The 22,487-nt window shown below is 35.9% G+C and overlaps 2 protein-coding genes across 9 annotated transcripts; one reads left to right on the top strand and one right to left on the bottom strand.

The window, feature by feature from the left end:
- The first annotated feature begins 4,913 nt into the window (after positions 1 to 4,913).
- On the top strand, positions 4,914 to 13,970 carry LOC112292505 (uncharacterized). Of its 8 annotated transcripts, none has more exons than XM_024541054.3 (16): positions 4,920 to 5,528; positions 5,935 to 5,977; positions 6,076 to 6,584; positions 6,725 to 7,187; positions 7,459 to 7,620; positions 7,826 to 8,005; positions 8,275 to 8,427; positions 8,617 to 8,796; positions 9,301 to 9,483; positions 9,690 to 9,872; positions 10,417 to 10,713; positions 10,904 to 12,173; positions 12,426 to 12,603; positions 12,772 to 12,886; positions 13,144 to 13,245; positions 13,367 to 13,970. In XM_024541054.3, the coding sequence occupies exons 3-16, from the start codon at positions 6,235 to 6,237 to the stop codon at positions 13,436 to 13,438; spliced, it is 3,888 nt and encodes a 1,295-aa protein (XP_024396822.1). In that variant the 5' UTR covers positions 4,920 to 5,528; positions 5,935 to 5,977; positions 6,076 to 6,234; the 3' UTR covers positions 13,439 to 13,970. The 8 variants fall into 8 exon arrangements, with proteins under 8 accessions (XP_090112242.1, XP_073395366.1, XP_073395365.1 ...); XM_073539267.2 differs by having other exon boundaries at positions 6,166 to 6,584; XM_090256117.1 differs by lacking the exon at positions 4,920 to 5,528 and having other exon boundaries at positions 5,919 to 5,977; positions 6,076 to 6,279; positions 6,506 to 6,584.
- A 3,077-nt stretch (positions 13,971 to 17,047) lies between these two features.
- On the bottom strand, positions 17,048 to 22,246 carry LOC112292842 (uncharacterized). The gene is made up of 10 exons (XM_090256119.1): positions 22,120 to 22,246; positions 21,039 to 21,192; positions 20,685 to 20,739; positions 20,133 to 20,469; positions 19,592 to 19,750; positions 18,652 to 19,109; positions 18,256 to 18,435; positions 17,866 to 18,031; positions 17,635 to 17,768; positions 17,048 to 17,488 (listed from the first exon to the last, which is right to left on the bottom strand). Exons 2-10 carry the CDS (start codon positions 21,161 to 21,163, stop codon positions 17,288 to 17,290), a joined length of 1,815 nt encoding a protein of 604 aa, XP_090112245.1. The 5' UTR covers positions 21,164 to 21,192; positions 22,120 to 22,246; the 3' UTR covers positions 17,048 to 17,287.
- Between the last annotated feature and the right edge of the window lie 241 nt (positions 22,247 to 22,487).

Below are 22,487 nucleotides of genomic sequence, written 5' to 3' on the forward strand. Positions count from 1 at the left end.
AGTCTTTTCTTGCACAGTGAGAAGTTTGAAATATATTGCATCAATTTGCATATCCTCTACTTTCAAATATATGTATAGAAAAGACGTTGGTATTGTCATTGAATTACAATAACATTAAGGTACACTAGTACGACTCTCAAATTGAAATTCAAAAAGTCGATTGTCATATCTCACAACAAAATCAATTGCTTGATTCAATATTTGAAGATCACATAACTTGAGCATCAATTTTTTAATTTTATATTATAATCTATAGAAAAATTAGTTAATAAGTGCAACATCATATCACTTGATATCAATTACAAGTTGTCAAAACTATGAAGCATATAATGTTATTGATTGATTACTTTATTGTAAAATACAGATCTTATTGGTTGCAATATAAATTGCATCATGTTTTCTATACATGGATCAAAACTTATAAAAAAGCCTCCAAATTATCTAATATTAGATCTTATTGTTTAAAAAAAGATAAAAATCATAATAATGATAAATTTGAAAGGAGTATATCAATGATTCTAAATTGAGGTTGAAGTTTAATTATAAGTTGTATTTGATTGATAAATCCTCAAAACTTGGATCTTTTGTCATCAAACTTTTTAGGCAATATAATCCTTAATTCTATAATATTAGAAGGATATTCTACCATAAAAAAAGGGACATGATTTGATGTAGATGTTGAAGTAGCTCCAATCATCTGTATATCTTTCTTCCTTTCTATTCTTATTATTTCGTGTAGTAGTAAATTGAGTTGATACATTGTAAGTATTAACTTCTTCAATTGTTCTTGCATTTATACCATTGCACTCTTTATTTCAAGAAGTTCTACCATAATAATACTTAAAAAAAGAAAGATATCTAATATTGTTCAAGATAAATAAGAAAAAAGACTTGAAAACAAAGAAAAATTATTAAAGATAATATTAGTTTAGGAGAGGATAATCCACAATTCCTATTAAACTTAAGTCTTATGAAGAAAAAAGAGTAATCTTCTCTTAATTAAAAAAAGACAAAGCTTTGATATTATAAGTATATTTTTATTAATGTATCAAAAATAAGAACTCCATAAAATCAAATAAACAAGTGAGACATTGTTAAAGAAATATGAAAAAATAAAAATAGAAAAGTATGTATATTAAAATAGAAACTTGAATAACTATTGCCAAAAGATAAGAAAACTAAAGACTCTTGAAACTAGACTAAAAACAAGAAAAGAATTGACAAGAGTGAAGAAGATGTCACTTTTGTCTCTATACATACTATCTATCTAAGATCCATGTGGTAATATTCTACATGACTTCTAAAAATGTATTGACTTTGTATGACATGTATCTTAACTTGCAAGGTAATTTCTGTATATAGATGCTACATAGTTAGCTTATTCGACAAGCTACCAACATATATGGCATGTAGTTTGCTTGTTGACTAAGTTTCAAACCTATCAATCAACTAAAAATACATGTAAAGACAAAATAGTATCTAAGAAGCTTCTAAAAAATTATTTTATAAGATATTTTGAAATTAATCAACTTTTACCTATTTCTATCTATTTATATTACTTAGATATTAATTATAGTAGATATATATCCGTGACACAAAGAAGGATGAAAATAATTATAGATGAAGTTCATCTATAATAGATATAAACTTCAACTATAAGTAAAGAGTGTTGAAAGTGAGAGTCATCTATTCTCCATTTTTTTTTGTGTGCAATCTTACTAATGCTAAGTATTGCAGCTTCTAATTTCTACAACTTAGTTACTATATCTTAAATTCTAAATTCTACAACTTAGTTACTATATCTTAAATTCTAATTCCTAAACCTAATTTGTAAAAAAATAATTAATTGTGATTTTTTCTTAACGCAAAAAATATTAAAAAAAAAATTGATTAGCCAATCTTTATAAAAACTATTAAAACTATTATATTTATAATATATAAGAATTTAGATTAACTATATCATAAAGAATCAAGCAATAATTTTGTATAGAAAACTTCTTTAGTTTTATGCCTAAAATACAATTTTGATATAATAACTACAAAATTCAAGATTTTTTTTTAAATCAAAATTATTTTTGGCACATTGTTAATTTATTCTAAAATTCTTCTATAATTTATAGCATAAGTGATAGAAAAATGGTGGTGGGTATTAAAAATAATAATAATAATAATATATATATATATATATATATATATATATATATCTTATTAGATAAACCTGATGATTTATTGAAAAATATGGTATATATTGGTGTGACCATATACAATCCATTGCATAAGCTTAGATCATGCTTTATATTATTTCAAGTCGTTTATATGTATATTTTATTTAAAAAATAGTCTAAATATAATCATTTTCAACAAAAAAGTAAATGTATACTTATATAAGCAACTTATTTTATTTTCATAGTTTAAATAGTCTAAATAAAAATTAGTATTATTATAATATCTTATTTTTTTGTCATACGGTAAGAAAAGGATCACTTTGTAATTTTGAAAGTCTCATATCTTCTAAACAATGAGTTTCTTGAAAATTTTAAAAATACCATTAAAGTTAAAAACTTCAAAACTAAAGAGATGTGTCAAATTAAAATTTCAGAAGGACAATGTAAAAAAAAAATCAATAAAAAAAAGATCAAGTCAAAGGCTCTATATCTTAAATTATAAAAAATGATAGAGTGTTCTAAGACTAGTACTATAGATTAAATGAGGTACTAAAATAAAATAATATGAGTAAATTCAATTAAAGAAATATTTAATAAAATCTAATTGATATTAAGACAACCAGTAAGAGTAATTTAAAATTATTAAAGAAAAATTAAAACCTAAATCCAAATTTAAAAAAAAAAAGATTAAAAATAACTATCAAAATTTTTAAAATAAAACCAATAAGCTAATATGTATAAAAAAAAATCAATATTAGAATTGTGTATGTGAAAAAAGGCCATTCAGTGTGTATAAAGAATTTAGTTTACATAAGTTTTTAGAATTGAATGTAGTTTTTACACTTTTGTATAATTAATCATGCTATAAGTATTTGTTAATTTTGATTTTGTTGAATCCATTTTTTTCCAAAGTTAACATTTTGTTTAGTCTCTCACAACATTTATATGTCTATATTATAATCTAGAAAATAATTCTAAATACACAAAAGACTAATAATTATAAATAAAAAATAAATCCAATATTAAAAAATTATTTAATAATTATTTAATAATATATTTATATGTTAATAAGATAAAGTCTTTAATTTTAAATCATCTGTAATAAATAGATGATTTTAAAAAAAAAAACTATAAAATATTATATATTAAACCTTAAATTATAATTTTTAGTATTATTTATACTTTAAAAATTTTAAATAAAAAATAAAATAAAATTTGAATAAAATAAAATAAAATTTGAATAAAATAAAGTAAAAAATTCATCTTTAAAATTTATATAATTAAATTTTAAATTTATTATATATTTTTTATAATATAAATAACAAAAAATATTTTAAATTAGTATTTTATTTACTTCAATGTAAAAAAAGTATACTTTGTACTAATAAATTTATTGTGATAGCATAAATATGGTTAATTTTTTATTATAAATAATTTAAAATTTTAATTTAGTTATTATTATAGCCAATGTTTAAATAGATTCAAATATTAAATTAGCCAATTTTATTACCAAAATATAAGTAGATTATAATTCTAATGACTTTAATATTTAACAATATAAATTATTCTATCTTTAACCAATTATTTAACTACCATAGTATAAATAGATTTATATACCAAACTAATTATTTAAATTACTATTTATAGGAATAATAAAATCAAATTTATATAATTATTTTTATATTTTCTATTTTTAGATGTTAGAAGTTATAGAAGATTGTCATTACATAATTTGAATTGTAATTATAAAAATTATATGGTAGATAAGCTGAAAACGTTTTTAAACAGGTGTTTGAATCTTGAATAATAGACTTGTAATTTTCAATATAAAACTTCAAGTCTTATATTGAATTCCTAAATTCCCAAATTCCAAAACCTAAAATCTAAACATAAATCTTAAATCTTCAACTATGTATTTCAAATCTTAGAGTCCTAATAATATATATATATATATATATATATATACATGCAATATTTTAACCCAAAAACCTGATTAAAAAAGAAATAAACCTTTTTTTTATTGTAGTTTGTAAACTTTAATCTTAAATTTTAATTTAGACACCTAATTAGACATTTGAGAATCACTATAAGGTAATTTTGTTAAGTTGCAAAAAGACTTAAAATTGAACAATAACACTTACAGATAAAAATTCTGGATTTAGATTTTTTAGTCTTATAATTTATGTTTTGCATATACATATATATATATATATATATATTTATATTTATTTTTTGTAATGCTTTATTTTGATTTGTGTGTTCAAGATTTGTAGTGGCTTGGCTCCATGAGTGACCTAATAATGTGAGTAGTTAAAATCATTTGGATGTAAGCCAAGTATTTATTATTGACAATGTGACTGGCTAACATCAATTGGATGTGAATGTCAAATGTCATCAATTCTGTTGTGACAGTTGCCATTCTACAATACACAGTGTGAGCCAAAATACTATGCACCTCTTAAAAGGTTTGATTGTGATGATCATTTCAGCATAGTTCTTTTCAAACACATTCAATTGATGTTAGCTAGTCACATTGTCAATAATTAATACTTGGCTCACATCCAAATGCATTCAGGCAGTGTGTAAACTTTAAAGTGCTTTGTGGAGGAGCGAGTTGGGATGAAGAGCAAGGTTGGAGTGTGTGGAGTGTAGTTTCGCCCTGCTTGCTTGCCTGCCTGCCTCCATGAGAATATATGCCACTGTGTTGGTCCCCAGAAGTACTGGGCTCTCCGGAAATGGCAACCATTGAAGGACATGACAGTTGTCACGGCTGTACATACACACATATTCCAGAATTGCTGGTGTGTGAGGTACTGTGCGTCGTATTTGGAAACTTTCCGTCCCTGGTATGCCATGGTCTTCGGAATGGAGAGCTCTTCGGGCAATACGGATAGCAGAGTTTCATGATCCCCCTTTCAAACTTTCCCATCCTATCTTGTTCCGCACTAGTTCGTATTTCCCCGTCATCTTATTGCTCTTCTTCCGCAACTCATGCTCGCCCCCACCTCTTCCTCCCCCTTCTCCTCCTCGGTTGCATTGTGGTTGTTGCAACGCCGCTGCTTCCCTTTGAATCCTCTCAATCCCCCCGCCCCCTCCATGATGGAACCACCCTGTTCCTCTTCATCGCTCCACCCCCGCCATCCCTGCTCCACCTCGCTTCTTGTTCGCCTCCATCGCTTTCTCAACAAATACGAGGATGGCGCCGACCCTGCGGGTGTCGACTGCCAGAACATCCTTCATTCTGTCATTGGCGCTGCCGCCCTGAAGAGACAGTTGCATACTATCACAGACCTACTCGAGGAAGCCAGTCACACCGATAGCAAAATCGAATCGTCGGACGAGTCATTTCTACGCCCAACCAGTGTATAACTTCTCATCCATTTTACTAACGACCTATCCAGAATTTTCAATTATCACCATAGTCGAAGAAAATTGGGAACTGTCTTTTTCGCCTTTGGTATGATATCATCTGTATAATAGCAAGCCAGGTTTAGAAGTCAAAATCACCATTGCGTTCTGCATCTATTATTGCTGATAAAATAGAGCTTTAGGTTTGCTGAGTAGAGGATTCCTGTAAGTGGTCATGTTTTGGTATATTACTTGCAACGGGTAGGCTTGTAATTTACGGACCCCTGCTGTTATGCTGAAAAATTTGATGTTTTTCAATACGGCCTTGGGTTTAGGGTTTCCGCATAAGAGTGGAATTAGCTTTGTAAGCTAGCGGGTGCTGCCTGACATCGATCAAATAGCATATTGCTAATGTTTACAGATTATCAACTGTTCTTCCATGGGCTGGTCTCGATCATAATCGGGTGAGAATACGGCAACTGGAGTCGTTTAGACTGGAATAGATTTTTAGGTGAATGTAATGACTTCTGCCATGGAATGACTGATTTGTTCGTTATCTCAGGAATACGACATAGAGATTGAAAGCTCCTCACTAGACACTCAAGTTGACCATTCGACGAAGGATTACAGCAACTATGTTGTGATTGAGCAGGCAGAGATCGAACGGATTGAAGCTGAGGTTAGAGGACGGAAGCTGCAGGAGCAGGAAAGAGCCGTCGAGATGGCAAACCAGCTTTATAAAACCTTCTCAGTATGGCAGCAAGAGGTTAGAGGAGCTGGAAGTGAAACTGGTAGTAGTTGTAAATATAACAAATATGGGAATGTTATCGCATGCAATACATTAGTAGAATCCAATCTTAGTGAGGGTTCAGCGGATGCCATGGACTGTATGACTCTCTGTCAGTTTCTAGTAGATTTGGAACTTGGGAAGCTGGAAGATAAAATCATGCATGATGCTTGGCAAAGTAAACGTGTGGCGTCGTCGACTCCAGATTTGAGTTTGAATTCGGAATCGACATCTGACATCCAGCAAGAGGATGGGCATCGCACAAGTTTGTCCTCTCGAGAAAGGTACCATATGAGTCGCTTCTTTTCATTACTTGTGAAATTAGGAACTTAAGCTACTTATGTCTTATGAGTGTCTTTAGAATGTTATGATCATTTAAATTTTGTGCAATATTTAATCATCCCTTTATGTTGGACTTTAACAGGTCCTTCACTGTCGAGCATGCTGTAGATGACGGTGCATATCACAAATTACAGCGCAAGTTGAGTTACCTGCTAGAATTTAGAGGAAAACTGGATGAGGAAAATTGGAGAGCGGGAGTGGACGTGGGATTGATCTTTTCCTATTTCAAGATTTTGCTAGAATTTTTGATGAACCAGGTTACAGCTTGGGTCACGGATTTAGCAGATGTGAAAGATCAGCTTCACTCAAATCAGGAAGATTTACGAATGACGAAGCTTTCCTTAGAGGAAAGCAGGTGCCAGGTGGAGAAACTGAGAACGGAGAACACCATTCTGTCAACATTCGTTGACCAACTCACCGAAGAAGTCGAAAGCTGCCAATCTGACATTCTAGATTGCAGGGATGCATTGAAAAATGCATCAATGCAATCTGCAGTGTCGAAGACTGAATTTCAAGAGCTTTATGAACAGACATTCACGCTGAGAGTAAGTCTCTTCTGGAGGTTAATGTGCTGGCGATCAGCTGTGACCAGATTTTTCTTGGTATCGTCAGTTACTAGGCGGCAAAATGCTTGCGAAACATGCCCGAGTGATGTTCTTGGTTGCGTACTGCAGATTTAATGTACAGGACTATGCATTTTGTTTTAATCTAGAATGAGGTTTAGGGCTGCAACCTCCTTCTATCAACAGATAGTTTTTTAGTTCAATTTCATATTTTGTGTATTGGTGTTTTGTTTTATTTTTTTTCTCTCATCAGAGAGAACTAGAAAGCCGGCTGGAGAAGGAGGTTGCAGAAGTGAAAAAATTATCGAAGGAACTGGAAACGGTGACGTGGGATAATGCAGCCGAATCGTTAGTCTATTTTGAGGTTGTTGATGCTATGTCAGAAGAGTGGTCAAATACGATTACAACCATGCAGGTAAAGCTCTTTCGGATTTCGTCGTGCAACTTCAAACTAGACTTTTAATTGTGCACAAAGTGGATTTTGGTCATGTGTTTTGATTTGCCGATATAGTCGCTGGGCTTGTAAATGTAATTACTGTCTCATGTAAAAGGGTCTCGGCACTATGGGTGCTACAGTATTGATTATTCTTTCATGGTTGTGTTGAATTCGCATTGTGAAGGTCGAAGTAAGAGGGGAGTTGGAAAAACAAGGTGCCAATGTGAAGAGGATAATGGAAAAACTTGTAGGAACCGAATGGGAGCATTCTGTACAGTCTTCAATTTACTTGGAGGTCTTGAATGGAATGGCAGTATCGAGTTCTCAACACATTAATTATTTGGAAAATAGACTTAGCAAAGAGGTGAGCATTTCATTGAAACATGAGATATAATTGCAGATATTGCCTCATGCAGATAATCCTGGCCTGTAGCTTGGAAGACCTATTACTTATTCTTGTTGTATTCCGTTCCTATTGTAAACGTCGAACTAAACATCGAGTTGAATAAGCAAGCTGCAAATGCGAAGACGGTGTTAGACAGTCTAGAACAAGCCGAATGGGAGCATGCAGTCGAATCTTCAATTTATTTGGAGGTTTTGAGTGAAACATCTCTGTCGTATTTGCAAGAACAGCAGGATACAAACGTGAAGGCGATGGTGCAAAACCTTAGGGAAAAAGAATGGGAACATGCGGCTGAATGTATCGTTTATCTCGAGGTTTTGTACGAAACAGCTGTGGCGTATTCGCAAGAAAGTAACGATATGAAAGAGAAACTCTGCAAAGTAGTAAGCTGCCTATGCATTCTACTTATGCTTCTATACATACCTCTGCATACACAATTGCGAGATTCACGTCTTTATATTTCTTGTGTGCTCTATCCAGACATTAAAAAGCTGAAAGATGCTTCTCGTTTTAAAAAATATGTTGAATCTCTTGTTTTGATTGTACTTCTTGATAATTGGTGTCAAATACAGCAAGTACAGAAAGGAATGCTCAAGACAGAGATCGAAGAGTTACATAGAAGGCTTGAAGAAATAGAAGACTCAACGTGGAGAAGCAAGACAGAACTATCGATTTATTTTACGGTGTTTGACGACACAGCACGCAAGTTGTCAGAAGAACTCCTACATTTGAGAGCTGATCTTAGCAACGAGGTATGCACTGCATATCAGTTCCTTGCTTTGCGTGCTGATCATGTACGATTGTAACTCGTACGTTCTCAATCGGAGTGAAACTCGTACATTGAAGTCTTGGACAGGAAATTGGGAAATATTAAACCTTATGAGGTCGACTGTAAAACCGGAGTATGTCGCTATTTAAGTATTAATCTCAGTGTGATGTTTAAGGTTAGCGAAACGAAATCTTTTCAACGACAGTCTTCCTGTATAAGATGATGGATATATTGTCTATAAAATGAGTTCTACAAACCAGGAACTTCGGATTTTCAATTTTGTACATTTACATGAGATATCTTGCAGAGAGTTGAACCTGATCTACTGTATGAGAAACCCTTTTGTGTAACGTTTATTTCCTCACTGCAGAGATTTGATAGTTGGAAAATATTCGTTGTCACTGGTTACTGTCTATTTTTAGAAGTGAGGAAATAGTTCAGTGGCATCAGGTATCTGAACTTACAAATTTTTATGCTGGAAATGCAGGGCGCGTCCTTAATGAAGCTCAAGGCGGTGTATGCAGAATTAGAGAAGTCAATGAAGGAGCTTGGAAAGACTCTGGTTGAGCAGAAGGTAGATTCTTCAATCTGCCTTGACGTTGTTGATGCAGTCGTACAAGAATGGTCGCTGGAAGTCAATAAAGCGATGTCAGAGTTGAAGAGCTACGAGGTGCGCAACTTTTCTGAATCTCGAAAATGTCGTACTCGTCGTTGCAAAATGCAGAAATGAGATGTTTTCCAGATCTTTTCATGTGTCGGCACCAAGAATGCACAGTAGCAAAATGATTCTCTTGGATTGTGTATGCAACAAGGTAGATCTAATGCGGGACAACCGTCTACTGTTTGAAATGTTAATGTGGTAGTTTTACTTGGTAGGGAGCACTAGAGGGGACACTGGAGCAAAAGGATTTGGAAATAAAAAGGTTAACAGAGGAACTTGAGTTGACTATATGGGAACACGAGATGGAGTCATCAATCTATCTTGAAGTTGTTGGTGAGAGAGCTTGCGAGTGGAGACAGTTAATCGATTCTTTATCAGCTGACTTTAACAGAAAGCAGGCAAGAAAATTGTGGATCGGCCACACATCTTTAAAGCCCTTGCACCTCTCCGCTTACCACGAATTATTTATAGAATGAAGCGTGCGTTCGTTTCCTGGCATGAAATCAAAACTTGGCAGCTTGGTATTTATGAAGTCTATGATGATTGCAGTAGTCGCTACAAGTGAATACCATCTCATGTTTTAGGTCACATGTAGAGTACGATGGTGTGAATTTCTGAATGTCTATTGTCGACTCCTCAATGTCGACCCTTCAATGTCGATTCCTGAAGTATGCAGAGAATTTTAGAAATTGTAATGTTTCATTCATAATTGTGATGTGTTTTATAGTCTTCTCAACTGCAAAAGGTTTCATAGAGGTTATCCCTTGGTATTTTAAACCTTTATCCCATTACCTATATTAGAGCTGCTGTCTGTGTTAGAACATTTTAAGAGTTTCTTCCGTCTTGTTATTTTTAAATCTGGTTGTCTAAAGAATATGCCGTGAAGAACTAATCATGTCCAAAATCTAATGTGGTGAAGACGGGTGTGACTTCTTGGAACAGATCGTGCGGAGGAAAGAGCTGCAGGCTTCTTGCAGCTTTTCTGGTCGAACTCAGAAAGAAAATCAGGCCTTTGAAGATTCATCTCCACTTGCACAAGGAGATCTGGAGGGTTTGAAATCTGCCTTGAGGAAGCCCTCCCCATTGAAGGGTTTGTCGACATTAAGCGATCAATCAGTATCTAGCCCTGGAAAGGCAACTGATCCAATATATGTGGTTGTGCGACGAAACACTCAGGCTGCCGTGGAGGGGTTTATGGTGGATATTGGGGAATCGCCGTCTAAAAGAACCAACAAGGAGGTGCTTCCACGAGATTTGATGGATTTGGTGTTATTAACACAGTGTACTTTGTGTCATATCTCGTGTTCTGAACTGGGCCTCTCCATGCCATAGCATAGTAACTCTGGCATGTCAGGGATTATTTTTTTTTGCTTATTTTTTTATTTATCGTGAAATCTCTCCAATAATGCGATGTTGGACACTTATGCAGGTTGTATCCTCCCTCAAAATGGAAGTTTTGGATTTGCGGAGAGAAAAGGAACAACTTATAGAGCATCATTCGGATGAACTGAATAAATTAGAGTTTGAGTTTAATATGGAACGTGAGAGGATGAAGGTTGAGCTTGAGCGGGAATTTCAGATTGAGGTTGCTAGGCTGCATGACAAACTAGAGTCTCAACATAAGAAGGATGCTGAGCAGATCCAGGAAGAACTAAAACAGACATTCCAAATTAAGTTCGCAGATTTACATGACAAATTGGAGTCTGAGCATAGGAGTCAAACCGAGGCGATGGAGGTAGATCTTGTACAAAGATATGAAAACGAAATTGCAGAACTACGAGGAAAAATGGAACTTGAACACAGGAATAGAATTGAGGGGATCAAGTTTGATGTGGAACACAAACACCGGAAGGAAATTGCAGACCTGCAAGAAACTTTAGAATTGAAATACAAGAGGGAATTAGAAAGAATAAAGTTTGAGCTTGAGCAGAAACGTGAAAGTGATTTAGCAAAACTTCACAAAAGATTGGATCATGAAGCAATGATGAAAGCTGACGAAGAAAGAAGAAATAATGAACTCGAACGGATATTCCAGAAAGAAATTGCGGCTTTGGAAGCAAAGTTGGTGGCAGTTAAGCAGAAACTAGAACAAGGATCGCAAGAGAACAAAGAACTAAAACCTAATGCTGAGGACGGCAGCACCGTCTCACCGGAAGACCTTATGTTAAGTACTCCAAAGGAGATTTGTGATACGAAGGGCTGCATAAATGACACGTTACTTACACAACTTGAATCAGATGTGGTGACACTGGTGACAGAACGAGATGAGCTTTGTGATAGAGTTTTAAACATGGAAATTCAAATATCTGAGTTACAAGACAAGGTAACGAAGCTTGAAGGAGAACGAAGTTGGCTTGAGGAAAGAGTTCCTGGATTAGAGAAAAAACTTGCCACAGAACAAAGCAGGCTAGAGGATACAGTTGCAGGTCATGCATTTGAGCGGGATCAATTAAAGTTGATTGTATCTAGCCACAAAAATGAGCAAACTAAGCTAGAGAACGAGCTTGCTGAACGGAAGGCTGAACGAAATCATCTAGCGACTGCGATCGCTTTGTTGGCGATAGCGTGTAGAAACTTGAAAGTTTCTAATCAGAATGAGAGGGAGCGATGGAGGTCTGCATACATGATGGCCTTGAAAGACATGGAGAGAGCATTAAGTCGCACTCAAAAGCAAGTGAAGGAAGAAAGGGCTCAAAAAGGTAGGTTATGAATGATAGGTGCGATGGCTTATTACTGGATTATTAAGTTGTGAGTATCTTCAGAGAGTAAGTTAAATTCATCATGAAAGAAATTTAATTGGGTGCCCTTATTTATACTTGCGTGCAGTCTTCAACTTCATCTACATTTTGTGTGAAGTATATTTCGATTTTTCACTGCCTCCATCTATATTGAAGTTATTTGTAGGTTTTCCAATCTAATAGGAGTATTCATGTTTCTGAACTACTAATCAGGAAGCGCCGAGAGCGATGCTCAGAGGATGAAAGCTGAGATTTACACAATGCAACAAGAATCTAAAGACGTATGGAGGCTCTTAGAGAGAACCATTGCGGAACATATTAGCCGTGCTGTTGGAACATCGCAGCAGGTGGAATTTGGACTTTGTCGGAAAATACATCAACAGACATTGAGGTGAGACCTGGCCGTAGGTGTTTTAGGCTAGCAATGTATTGTTTCCAAGAGTTGCGAGCGATTTAAGGTAGTGTAAGCAGCCGATGCCAATCAGTGGGCCACGTAAAAGTTACTGGTCCTTCCCACTCATAGCTAATGCTCAATCTTTTGTGTTGTACCGATGGCCAGGTTTGAAGCAGTTCAACAACAGGTTGATAATCTGCTACAATTGTTGCGGCAGTCACAGATGAGCGAGATGGATTATTTGCGCACTGTCGAAAATCTTCAGAGAGCAGAACAAGAGGTTAGAAAGAAGTTGATAGAAGCAGCGGTGTTCGTGTAGGGTCTGGTTGCGTGTAATTTGATTCGCCTTAACTTTTCTCTACTTGTTTTGAACAATCTGGTCGTTCACGGATAATCATAGTGTTCTTAAACAGAACTATGCCTCTTCTTTTATTTTATTTTATTTTATTTTATTTTTTGTAAGCTGTTCGTTAGCCTCAACTGCTGGCTTTTTCCAGAGCTAAAGTTTTGTTGGGATCGTTACATCTTGGTGTCCAGGTGGACGTTCTTGGGGATGAAGTTGATTCGCTTGTAGCATTGCTCGAGAAGGTGCACATTGTGATGAATCAGTACGCGCCTGTCCTTCTCCACTACCCTGGGGTAAGATTCACACTCTCTCACTCTCTACTGTGTAGGTAAGGTAGTCACCTATCATTTCTACAAATATCTGGTCGAAACGCTGTAAGTACTGAAGGTCGACTTGTGAAATGACATTATGCAGGTTGCAGAAGTTGTGAAGTTGGTACAATACGAGCTTTTCCAAAGAGACATGATTCCCAGCGTGCCTGCCTAGGTTCACGGTTGTATCCAGGGTGCCCAACTTTTGAAATCAGTGATTGGTGAAAGAGCATGCGAGGGTTTCCAACTGAAATTGCGTCTTGTTCATACGGAAATTGATGGAATTTATTGGCGCTAGCAAGGAATACTCATTCCAAGCGCTTGTACAAAATTCGAGTCTTTTTGGCAAATTATTTACGCTTGGTTGGATTTATCAAGCAAGTAGGCTAGATGTTGTGCATACAACCTTGAAGTAAATTGGGCATGAAATTGGAGCTAACAATCGATTTGAGCTAGTGAACGAATTCAATTCCACTCTTCTGCAGACAGTCAAGTTTATTGCTGTAAGAGTCGCTCCAAGGCAGCATTGCCGAGCTATATGCGTTGTAGCTGCGTCTTCCGCAGCGCCCAGACTCTCACTGCTTCATCAGCCCTCACGATCACGGGAGTCCAAAATTAGAAGGCGATGTTTAGAAGGCAGAGCTTATTCGTTACTCTGGTGGCTTCTCTCAAGAAACTGAATTTTTAATTTTATCATTTATTTATTACTTTATTATCTTTCCTGATTTGAATATTAAATGCGTTTGATCAAATAAATCCGGTAATCCGCAGCACAGGTGAAATTTCTTCAGTCCACAACACAAACGTGGTTTGAACAACAAAGAATTTGTCGGATTTCCTGAAATCTCTGGTGATCTTTGTGACTATCAGAATTAGAACAATATGGTCGTGTCAGGGTTCAACTATGCATTGTCGGAACAAAGGTTTAAGTAAGCTGTGCGACTTTGTATACCTTCAATATAACTAGTTAATGACCTGCGGCAACTCTTTAGCTATAGAGAAATTGAAGATATTCAAGACTATCTTCTCAGAATGAAAGCAAGCCTCATGATCCTTGACCTTCACGAATCTTACCCGATTCAGAATAATAAATTTCTTTTGGTACAGGTTGGGGGAGTGAGAAAAAAACTGATCTGAATGCAACATGCTCTAGTAATTGTAAGTCGTAATTAGCTACTTTATTGGTTTAGGGATAACCAGATGCATTCTAGCTCTACTTGGCTTGATATGTTTCTGCTGATGTCATCACTTCATTATCTTTTAGACGTGCTTCAAGCTTCTCGTGCAATTGAACTTTGTTGGAATAGTACTACTTTAATCATCATTTGAATTAAATTTGCAAATCTATTTCACTTTTTTAAACATAACCTTACTTCAAATATTCTCAAAAAGTATATTATATCAATATTCATATGCATACTTATTTATATATGGGTATATACACATACATAATATTAGTTCTAATAATTTAAAAAAAAAATTGCAGGTTGTAAATATATATGTAAAACTATTAATGTAGTAGTAGTTATTATTATGTATTATTTGCTTATCTAGTAATAAAATAATTATTATTACTTGTCTAGTAAATATTATTTTATATATTATTATATATATTATTTACTTGTCTTGTATGTTGGCTACTTGTCTCAAAAACCTTTTGATTTTTATGAAACCACTATAAAGACTTCTCAATAGCTAATATATGTCAAGACAAAAGTGAGATTATCCTTACTCTTATTAAAAAGCTTTTAAGACTCTCCAACTTCTTTGAACTTAACAATAACCATTGTAGTTATTTTTTATCTTATATTTATATATTTTTTTTCTTATTAATTTTCTTCATTCTTTAATATTGTATGAGTTTATTTTATTTTTGAGTTTTATTAAGACTTATGCTTATGATTGAATTTTATTACGATAATTTTGATGGTTTCAAATGAGAAAAGATGACACAAAATGTTTTTTGATTATATAATACTTAATTTAGAGTAAAGAGTCTATGTCATTGATTCTATGATTATTTTCAATCTCTATCTATTTTAAAGCAATCTTGGTCATCGTTTGCAATGAATTTTATTACAAATATTCTAATATAAAATTCTTATGACTTTATTTTTGTGATGGTAGACTGACTAAATAAAGTGGTGCATTTTATATCTTATGAAAAAATTATTATGGATGGAGAAACAACCAAATTTTTCTTCAATAGTAACATCTATCAATATCATGGATTTTGAAGTAATACTATATTTAATCAATGACTCCAATTTTTATTAATGTTTTAAAAGAGATATATATATATATATATATTTTAAAATATTAAAGATTGATATTAAGACATCTTTAGTTTTGCATCCTTAAATTGATGAACAAACAAAATGTACAAATAAAGAATTGAATGATATTATCATTACACTATTAAAAAACACTGAGGTAATTAGAAAATTTCCTTGCTATTAGTAGAAATTTCATGTGATACATTCATGTATTCAACAAACTACATTCTTTTGTAAATTATGGTTATTATCCATAATTTGGTACTTTTAATTTTTCACAAGATAAAACTTCAAGATTAGAGGATTTGAAAAGTAGAATAGTTGAGCTTTGCAAATCAATGAGGGTATATGTAAAAGAAGCTAAAGAACAAAATATAAAATAATGCAAATATTACAGAAAAGAATAACCTTCATTCAAAGTTGGTAATAAAATATGATTATTCTATTCTAATATCAAAACTAACCAATCTTATGACAAGTTGAATTATCAAAAATTTGGCCTAAAATCATCTTAAAAAAACTTATTTTAGTTTATTTTTCACTACAATTACCATGGTTAGTTAAGATTCATCATGTATTCAACATCTTTCTAAATTAAAAAATAAAAATTAATTCACCTTGAATGTTACATACTAGGAATCTTTTAATATATATATTTTTTAAAACACAAGAATATATTTTTGGTAATAATTTTTTAATATTTGTTTTTCACTTAGGCCAATAGAATAATTAAATCAACATATTATTTATTGTCTTATATGTTATTTTACGATAAACATGAATAAAATTCATATCAAGTATATTTTAGAGTGAGCAACTTATATATATATATATATATCCAAAGATAAGAATTAAAAAAAATTAAGGTTGAAATTTAAATAATTAGATTATAAATAATAAAATAGTTATTTGATAATATAGATGCTAGTGAAAAAATCAAAGGAACCTTAAGCAAATCAGCATATGATTTATTCAAGAAATTGATGAATCATTTGCTATTACCAACTTATTATGTTATCTCAAATGATTGTGAAGTTTTCTTCAGTCAAAAAATATTGAAAAGAAATTTACAAGTCAATCTTTACACAAATCATTAAAGGATTTTCCATATAAAAAATGCAATAATTTGGAATAATTATATCATAAAAGCATCTAGCAATAATTTTGCAAAGAAAACTTGTTTAGTTTTCCCCTTAAAATGCAATTTTGATATGGCAACCAGAGAGCTCAACATCTTTTCCTTTTTAATCGAAATTATTTTTGGTGCATCGTTGTATTATTCCACAATCCCTCCATAACCGCTAGCATCACTGATAGACCAATAGCCTGAAATGAGATTTTGTTCTTGGCTTGTGCTGCAAGACATGGTGCACTCTCACTATAATAATCACCACTAACGAATAACTGAAAACATGAAAGAAAGCATCATGTACAATAAAGTTCACATACCAGGGAGCACCACTGATCTCCAAACCAGTTCTCACATGCACTTCAATCAGGACAACATATTTGACAGAAGCATCACCTCTCTCAAATTCTGAAGAGATTTACAACCACCCGGCTGATGTGTCAACACGCGTGCCCTCGAGAGGGCAATCTACAACCGTCACTTCCAGCATAATTCAATTCCAGGTTTCACGTAAGATTAAAACAGACGTGTGAGCGTCTCTCTCTCTCTCTCCCTCTTCCTCTCTCACTCAGATTAATAATGTACAGTTGGAAGCAAACAAAAGTAGAAGCGAGTGTCCTTAGCTGCGAGTGTCCCATGGAAGGACATCAATGGGTTTGGGAACCTCGCTTGCGCTGGCCTCCTTGTCTGACTGCTGAAAAAACGAGGAGAAAAGCTGACCAGCCGAACCTGACTGTTGCTGCAGCGTCAATTGTGCAATGCCCTTTCCTGCCGCCATAAAATCTACTTGTGGTCGCTCCATTGAACCTCGTATTGGAATCTGCAGTTTCATCAAGCACCCATCATTCTGCAACTCAAATTGTGTTGTATATGCGGAATCTATCACAATATATCCGAAATTTCATTATATCACCAAACTTAGGCTAAAAGTCGACAATTGACTTGATATCGGGTTCATGAACGTACCTTGAGATAGTAATCGTGGGCAAGGCGAGATAACCCTAGAGTTTCCCGTAAAGTACTCCCAGGAATGGCAAGTGTCATTTGAACTGTCTCATGGTGAATGTCCATGATGCCCCAAGTTGCAACATGCACGCGGTCTACAAAAAAAGTCACCAAAAAACACGAACATCTCTTAAAATCAAACCATAAATCGCGTGTGCAGGAACACAGAGTAAAACATAACCTTCACGGTACCTGCAAGAAGAAGGTCTATACGATCACATGCTATGACACCCGTTTTGAGGTTGATGGAGGCCTCTATAGGTGATGTCAGAGCCGTAATTTGCGAGCGACCCTTAAGAAGATCTTGGCGCCTAAGAAGAGTCAGGACTCCATCCACTAACTGCCCCTTTGCAAGCGTCTGCACAACAAAAGGAGAGGTTGATGTAGAGGTAAACAGAGAAACCGAAGCAATCTAACTGCAATCACATAGAGTAAAATTAGTGCTTAACGTTTCCACCATTATGCCGGTTGCATACGCATGATAGCAAGTTTGGATATTGTCCATAAACATCAGACAAACCTTTCTATGAATCCGACAATAAAATTATCACTGTCATCCGTGAGTATTCGTGAGGACAGTACCGTCCTCATGGGTTCAATGCGAACAGAATACTCGTCCGAGGGCAAAAGAAAGTCTTTCGGAGCTGCGTAAATGGTAATGTCTGGCAAGTCGTCCTCACTAATTGCCGGTCCGATAATTTCCCCTAGTAGAGGATTCACGCGCACCAAATAGAGTTTTCCGAATTCAGGTGTCAAATCCAACTGCAAACGTTTAATACTACGAAATTAGTGCATTCATGAACAGCAGTATGTATTTTCTGCATCTAAAGCAAAGATCTATATCTAGTCCTTCAAGCGATATTTCCTTCAAAAACTAGCCAACTGTTCTGTGACTATCTACGCTCAAACATCTGTTCCAGAAGCTTGAAGAGACTTGTAAACTGTATGACCAGTACAATTAGAGGTACGCTTTCTCACCTCAGCTTTAAGTGGTCTTAGAAGGTGAATCTGGCCTTGAGGCAAGCTTAAAAAACCCAATCCTTCGGCTTGCGCTCGATCTGAGTAAATATTCCCACGAATTGGTAATTTGCCCCGATATTCGTGAGCCGCCGATTCCAAAGCATCATCGGCCTCAGTTGCGAACCGACCAGCAGCTACGTCAAGAAAAATACTTGGACCAATGGCAGTCGCAGCATCTTGAGGGAGAATGACCTTTCCTTTAACAATCTCCATACCTCCATTTGGAGCTTTAACACTAGCTGCCAGAGCGACGTCCCTTGGGGGCTCAATGGCCACTGATCGCTTTTTGCTATTGTTCAGATTTGGTTTGTTTTCTTGAAGTTTCGCTAGTGGGGTAAGTGCGAGGGCCAGGTAAGGTTGTCCACTTGCTGGGTCTTGTTGAAGATCCACCACGGGTGCCGTTACAGTGGAATCGCCTGAACAAATCACCATCATGTCCTTCATTGTTTAAGTAATAATTGATCAGTCAGTGAGCATGTTGGATAACCCATGCTTATCAATCAGGGTTTGAGATAATTATACTAGCCATACGGATAGACCTACATTCCAGTTTACATTGGACAGATAAGCCCCTTAGCGTACATGGTTGCCCGCGTGCACGCACTCTGTACTTGATAAACAGTCAGAAATCTCGTGACTCATCCACATAATGAAGACATTAAAAGAATTTTTAAAAGGAAAAATCAAAGCAGGCTGTAAAAGTGCTACACCCTTGAAGAAAACACAGGAAGTTTTGATAGATTCTTGGCCAAAACAGGTGATTTGTTTTGAGGCAGGAGAATCCACTGGGCAAGGAGAAACGATAGTACGATATTCAAGTTCAAGTGAGCTACAGAAATAATTTTTTGATTTCTTATCAACGATAACGAATAAAGGATGCAAGAGAGGAGGTTCGCACCAAAGCCAGCTTTGCCACTGACAATCGACCAGAGCGACGCTCGAGTTTCGATTTTCGGGATATATAGCACCGTTTCACCGTCAATGCCTTTCAATGTGACCCCTTCCAGATAAAGTGGTTTCCTCCAGCCTAGGGATGCACGTGCAACCGATACAGTGCCTGTTTGCCGAAGTCATGCACTACAGTCAGAAAAGTGAATCCACTTTGGCGCTTAAGAAGTGCAGATATTGCAGCGAGCGCTATGTGTTCCGGACGCATGCATAAGCATGCTTGGTTTCAGCTAGGATAATAATAAACACCAATTCTCTATGGGGATCATATCATAAGTTGAGAAAAAAATACGGAATCATGCATTAAGAAAGAACTTACAAGTTCATTCGAGATGTTGTAACTAGAGGATGGAATAAACAGGTGGAGGATAAAGAGCTTGAGAAACAATTCACAGTAACTAATCTGTATTCGACATAAAATCATCAAGGTGCTCAAATAAAGTTTTCTAGGAACAAAAAGAGTCTATGTCCAGCGTCTTGAAGATACTCACCTGGAATAGTGTGACTGGCCATAGACATGATTGTCTTGAGACCTCTAGGCGATGAAAACATGGAAGGAGCGGCAGCAGCAAATATTGTTGCGAGGACAAGCAGAACACCTGCTAGCTTGACAACTTTTTTAATGAGGATAACTGTAAATGACATTAAATTGCCGGATTCCTCCTTGGGAGATGGCTGCTTGTAGTCGCTCCGATCGTCGTAGTCCCCGCCATTGCCTCCTTTGCGTGCAGAAGCATGAGCAACACCTGAAGGCTTTATGTTGACACAACTAGGTCTATCGAGAGGGCGAAGCATGAATAGCGGATTTGCATCCAGGAAATGACAGATCTGTTTACATATATGCGAAGTGAAAAGAAGAATCAGCTGTACATCCTCGTGTACTTCGTCCGCGTGAGAACACTAGTCAATAAAATAGAGGGGAAGTACTTAATGATAACAAGTAAAGAAAAGAACAATCATTCAATAAAGCCCCTCATCTTTCAACCCTCAACAACTCCATGCGCATATATATATTTTATCATGGACTGAAGACTAAGCAAAACCTGGGAATTGAGCAGCAGGGTGTTCGAGGCTTTAATGTTATGCTGAATTAAGTTCCTGGGCAAGATAACCACGAGGCACGTATGAAGAGAAATTCGGTGACGGAACATACAAAAGTAGGCATAGCTATGTAAGAACTGAAGAAACTTGAGCTTGAACTGCGAGACAAATATAGTACAACCCAATGATGAAGGTCATGTATGCACATTCAGACTTTCATCTTAAACCAACCATTGCAACTCAATATCACTAGCTTCAGCCACAGATCTCTCCTATCTTCTTTTCACCCAGCTTGACGGTTGCGTAATGAAAATTACTAAGAACAAAATTATTGTGTGAGAAGACGAGGAACAAACCGAAGTGGTCGCCAGCAAAATGACGCTGGGTTCCCTCTATGAAAAGTTGCGGAGCGGGGGCGAGCTGCAGAGGGACTAGCATCATATGATGTGTGATGCTGCAAAAGCTCCAATCGCATCGCCATCGCTGTACCAACCACCTTTTTGAAACAACCTGTTCCACAGAAGCTTCAATTGAATTTCTACTAGATATGATTCGTGTTCATTACAAGCATGACCTTGTTCTTAACCATGCCGAGTCATGGGATACAATTAGCGCCATTTACTACACACGGCCGACCCTCAAGACATAACTTCTGCTACTCAGCAAGAAAACCCTACTAGATCCATGAGACTTTCATCGTTGTAGAAGCCAATTGCGGGTTGGAGAGCATGAAAATATAAGAACAGATTTCTACAAAACCTACGACGGCAATGTATGTCAGTAGATACGATGCCTATTTATGAGATAACGCTCTAAACTAGTCTTGGTTAAGCGCAGATGATCCACTCCGTTTCTGTGTAGACTGCACAAACATTCTGAGCATCCAAGTTTTCAATTACCCCTCAAAATCAGAGACTGTAAGCAAAAATCTCTAATGGAACCCTCACAGATCGCGACACCGCTGGTAAACTTTATTACTCTGCAAGAGAAAGAACAGGCAACAGCGGAATAATCACAGTGATATGATAACACAAGCATCCACTACTAGTGCCTTAAACGTGCTGCTGTCAATTAATCATGGAAATCTGTCACCCTCAGAGGAGCACGTCGAACAGGCTCCGCAACTTGTACAAAGAAAATCACGTTGACGATTAAAACAGCGTGAGAAATCTCGAAGGAGACATTTCTGAAACAGATGCAATGTATCCTGCCCTGCATAACCTAGGTGCTGTCGGAAGGATGTGCTGAAACAGAAGAAAGCTCACATTGAACGGGATTCGAGTCCCCTAATCATAATCTTTGTGCGCGACTACATATGAAAATCTTGATTTCAGAGAGAGAACAAGGGCGAGAGAGAAAATGTTCAGACCTGTGCACATTGACAACGAACGGAGGGCGAAAATGTCAGCATAATGCACAAAGCTCGAGTGGGCTTACCAAGTTAAGGAAACAGAGGTCAACTGCAGCACAGGGTCAGGGACACCGACAATGTCAGAGCAAGGGCCTGGGTGAAGAACCCAAAGGGATCGAAGACGAGAGCTGCTGCCTGCGAGCGGCAGAAACAGGTACAGTGATTGTAGAAAACATCAACATTGTCGAACTTGTCAAAGCAGAGCAAGAATTTTGTGAGGAGTGGATGATCCTCTGCCACTTGGGCTGATAGGTTCCCTGCCAGCTGGCGCCATCTCACCATATCGTTGGTGCTGTGTGAGGAACGGGAATGCGTGGAGAGTGGTCGGCGCGATCTCACCTCTCCGCACTTCCCACCTGCCGATGCAGATACGACTTGGAGTTGCTTTTCCCCC

This window comes from Physcomitrium patens, chromosome 15, assembly GCF_059467195.1.
Source record: "Physcomitrium patens ecotype Gransden chromosome 15, ASM5946719v1, whole genome shotgun sequence".
NCBI classification, from domain to species: Eukaryota; Viridiplantae; Streptophyta; class Bryopsida; order Funariales; family Funariaceae; genus Physcomitrium; species Physcomitrium patens.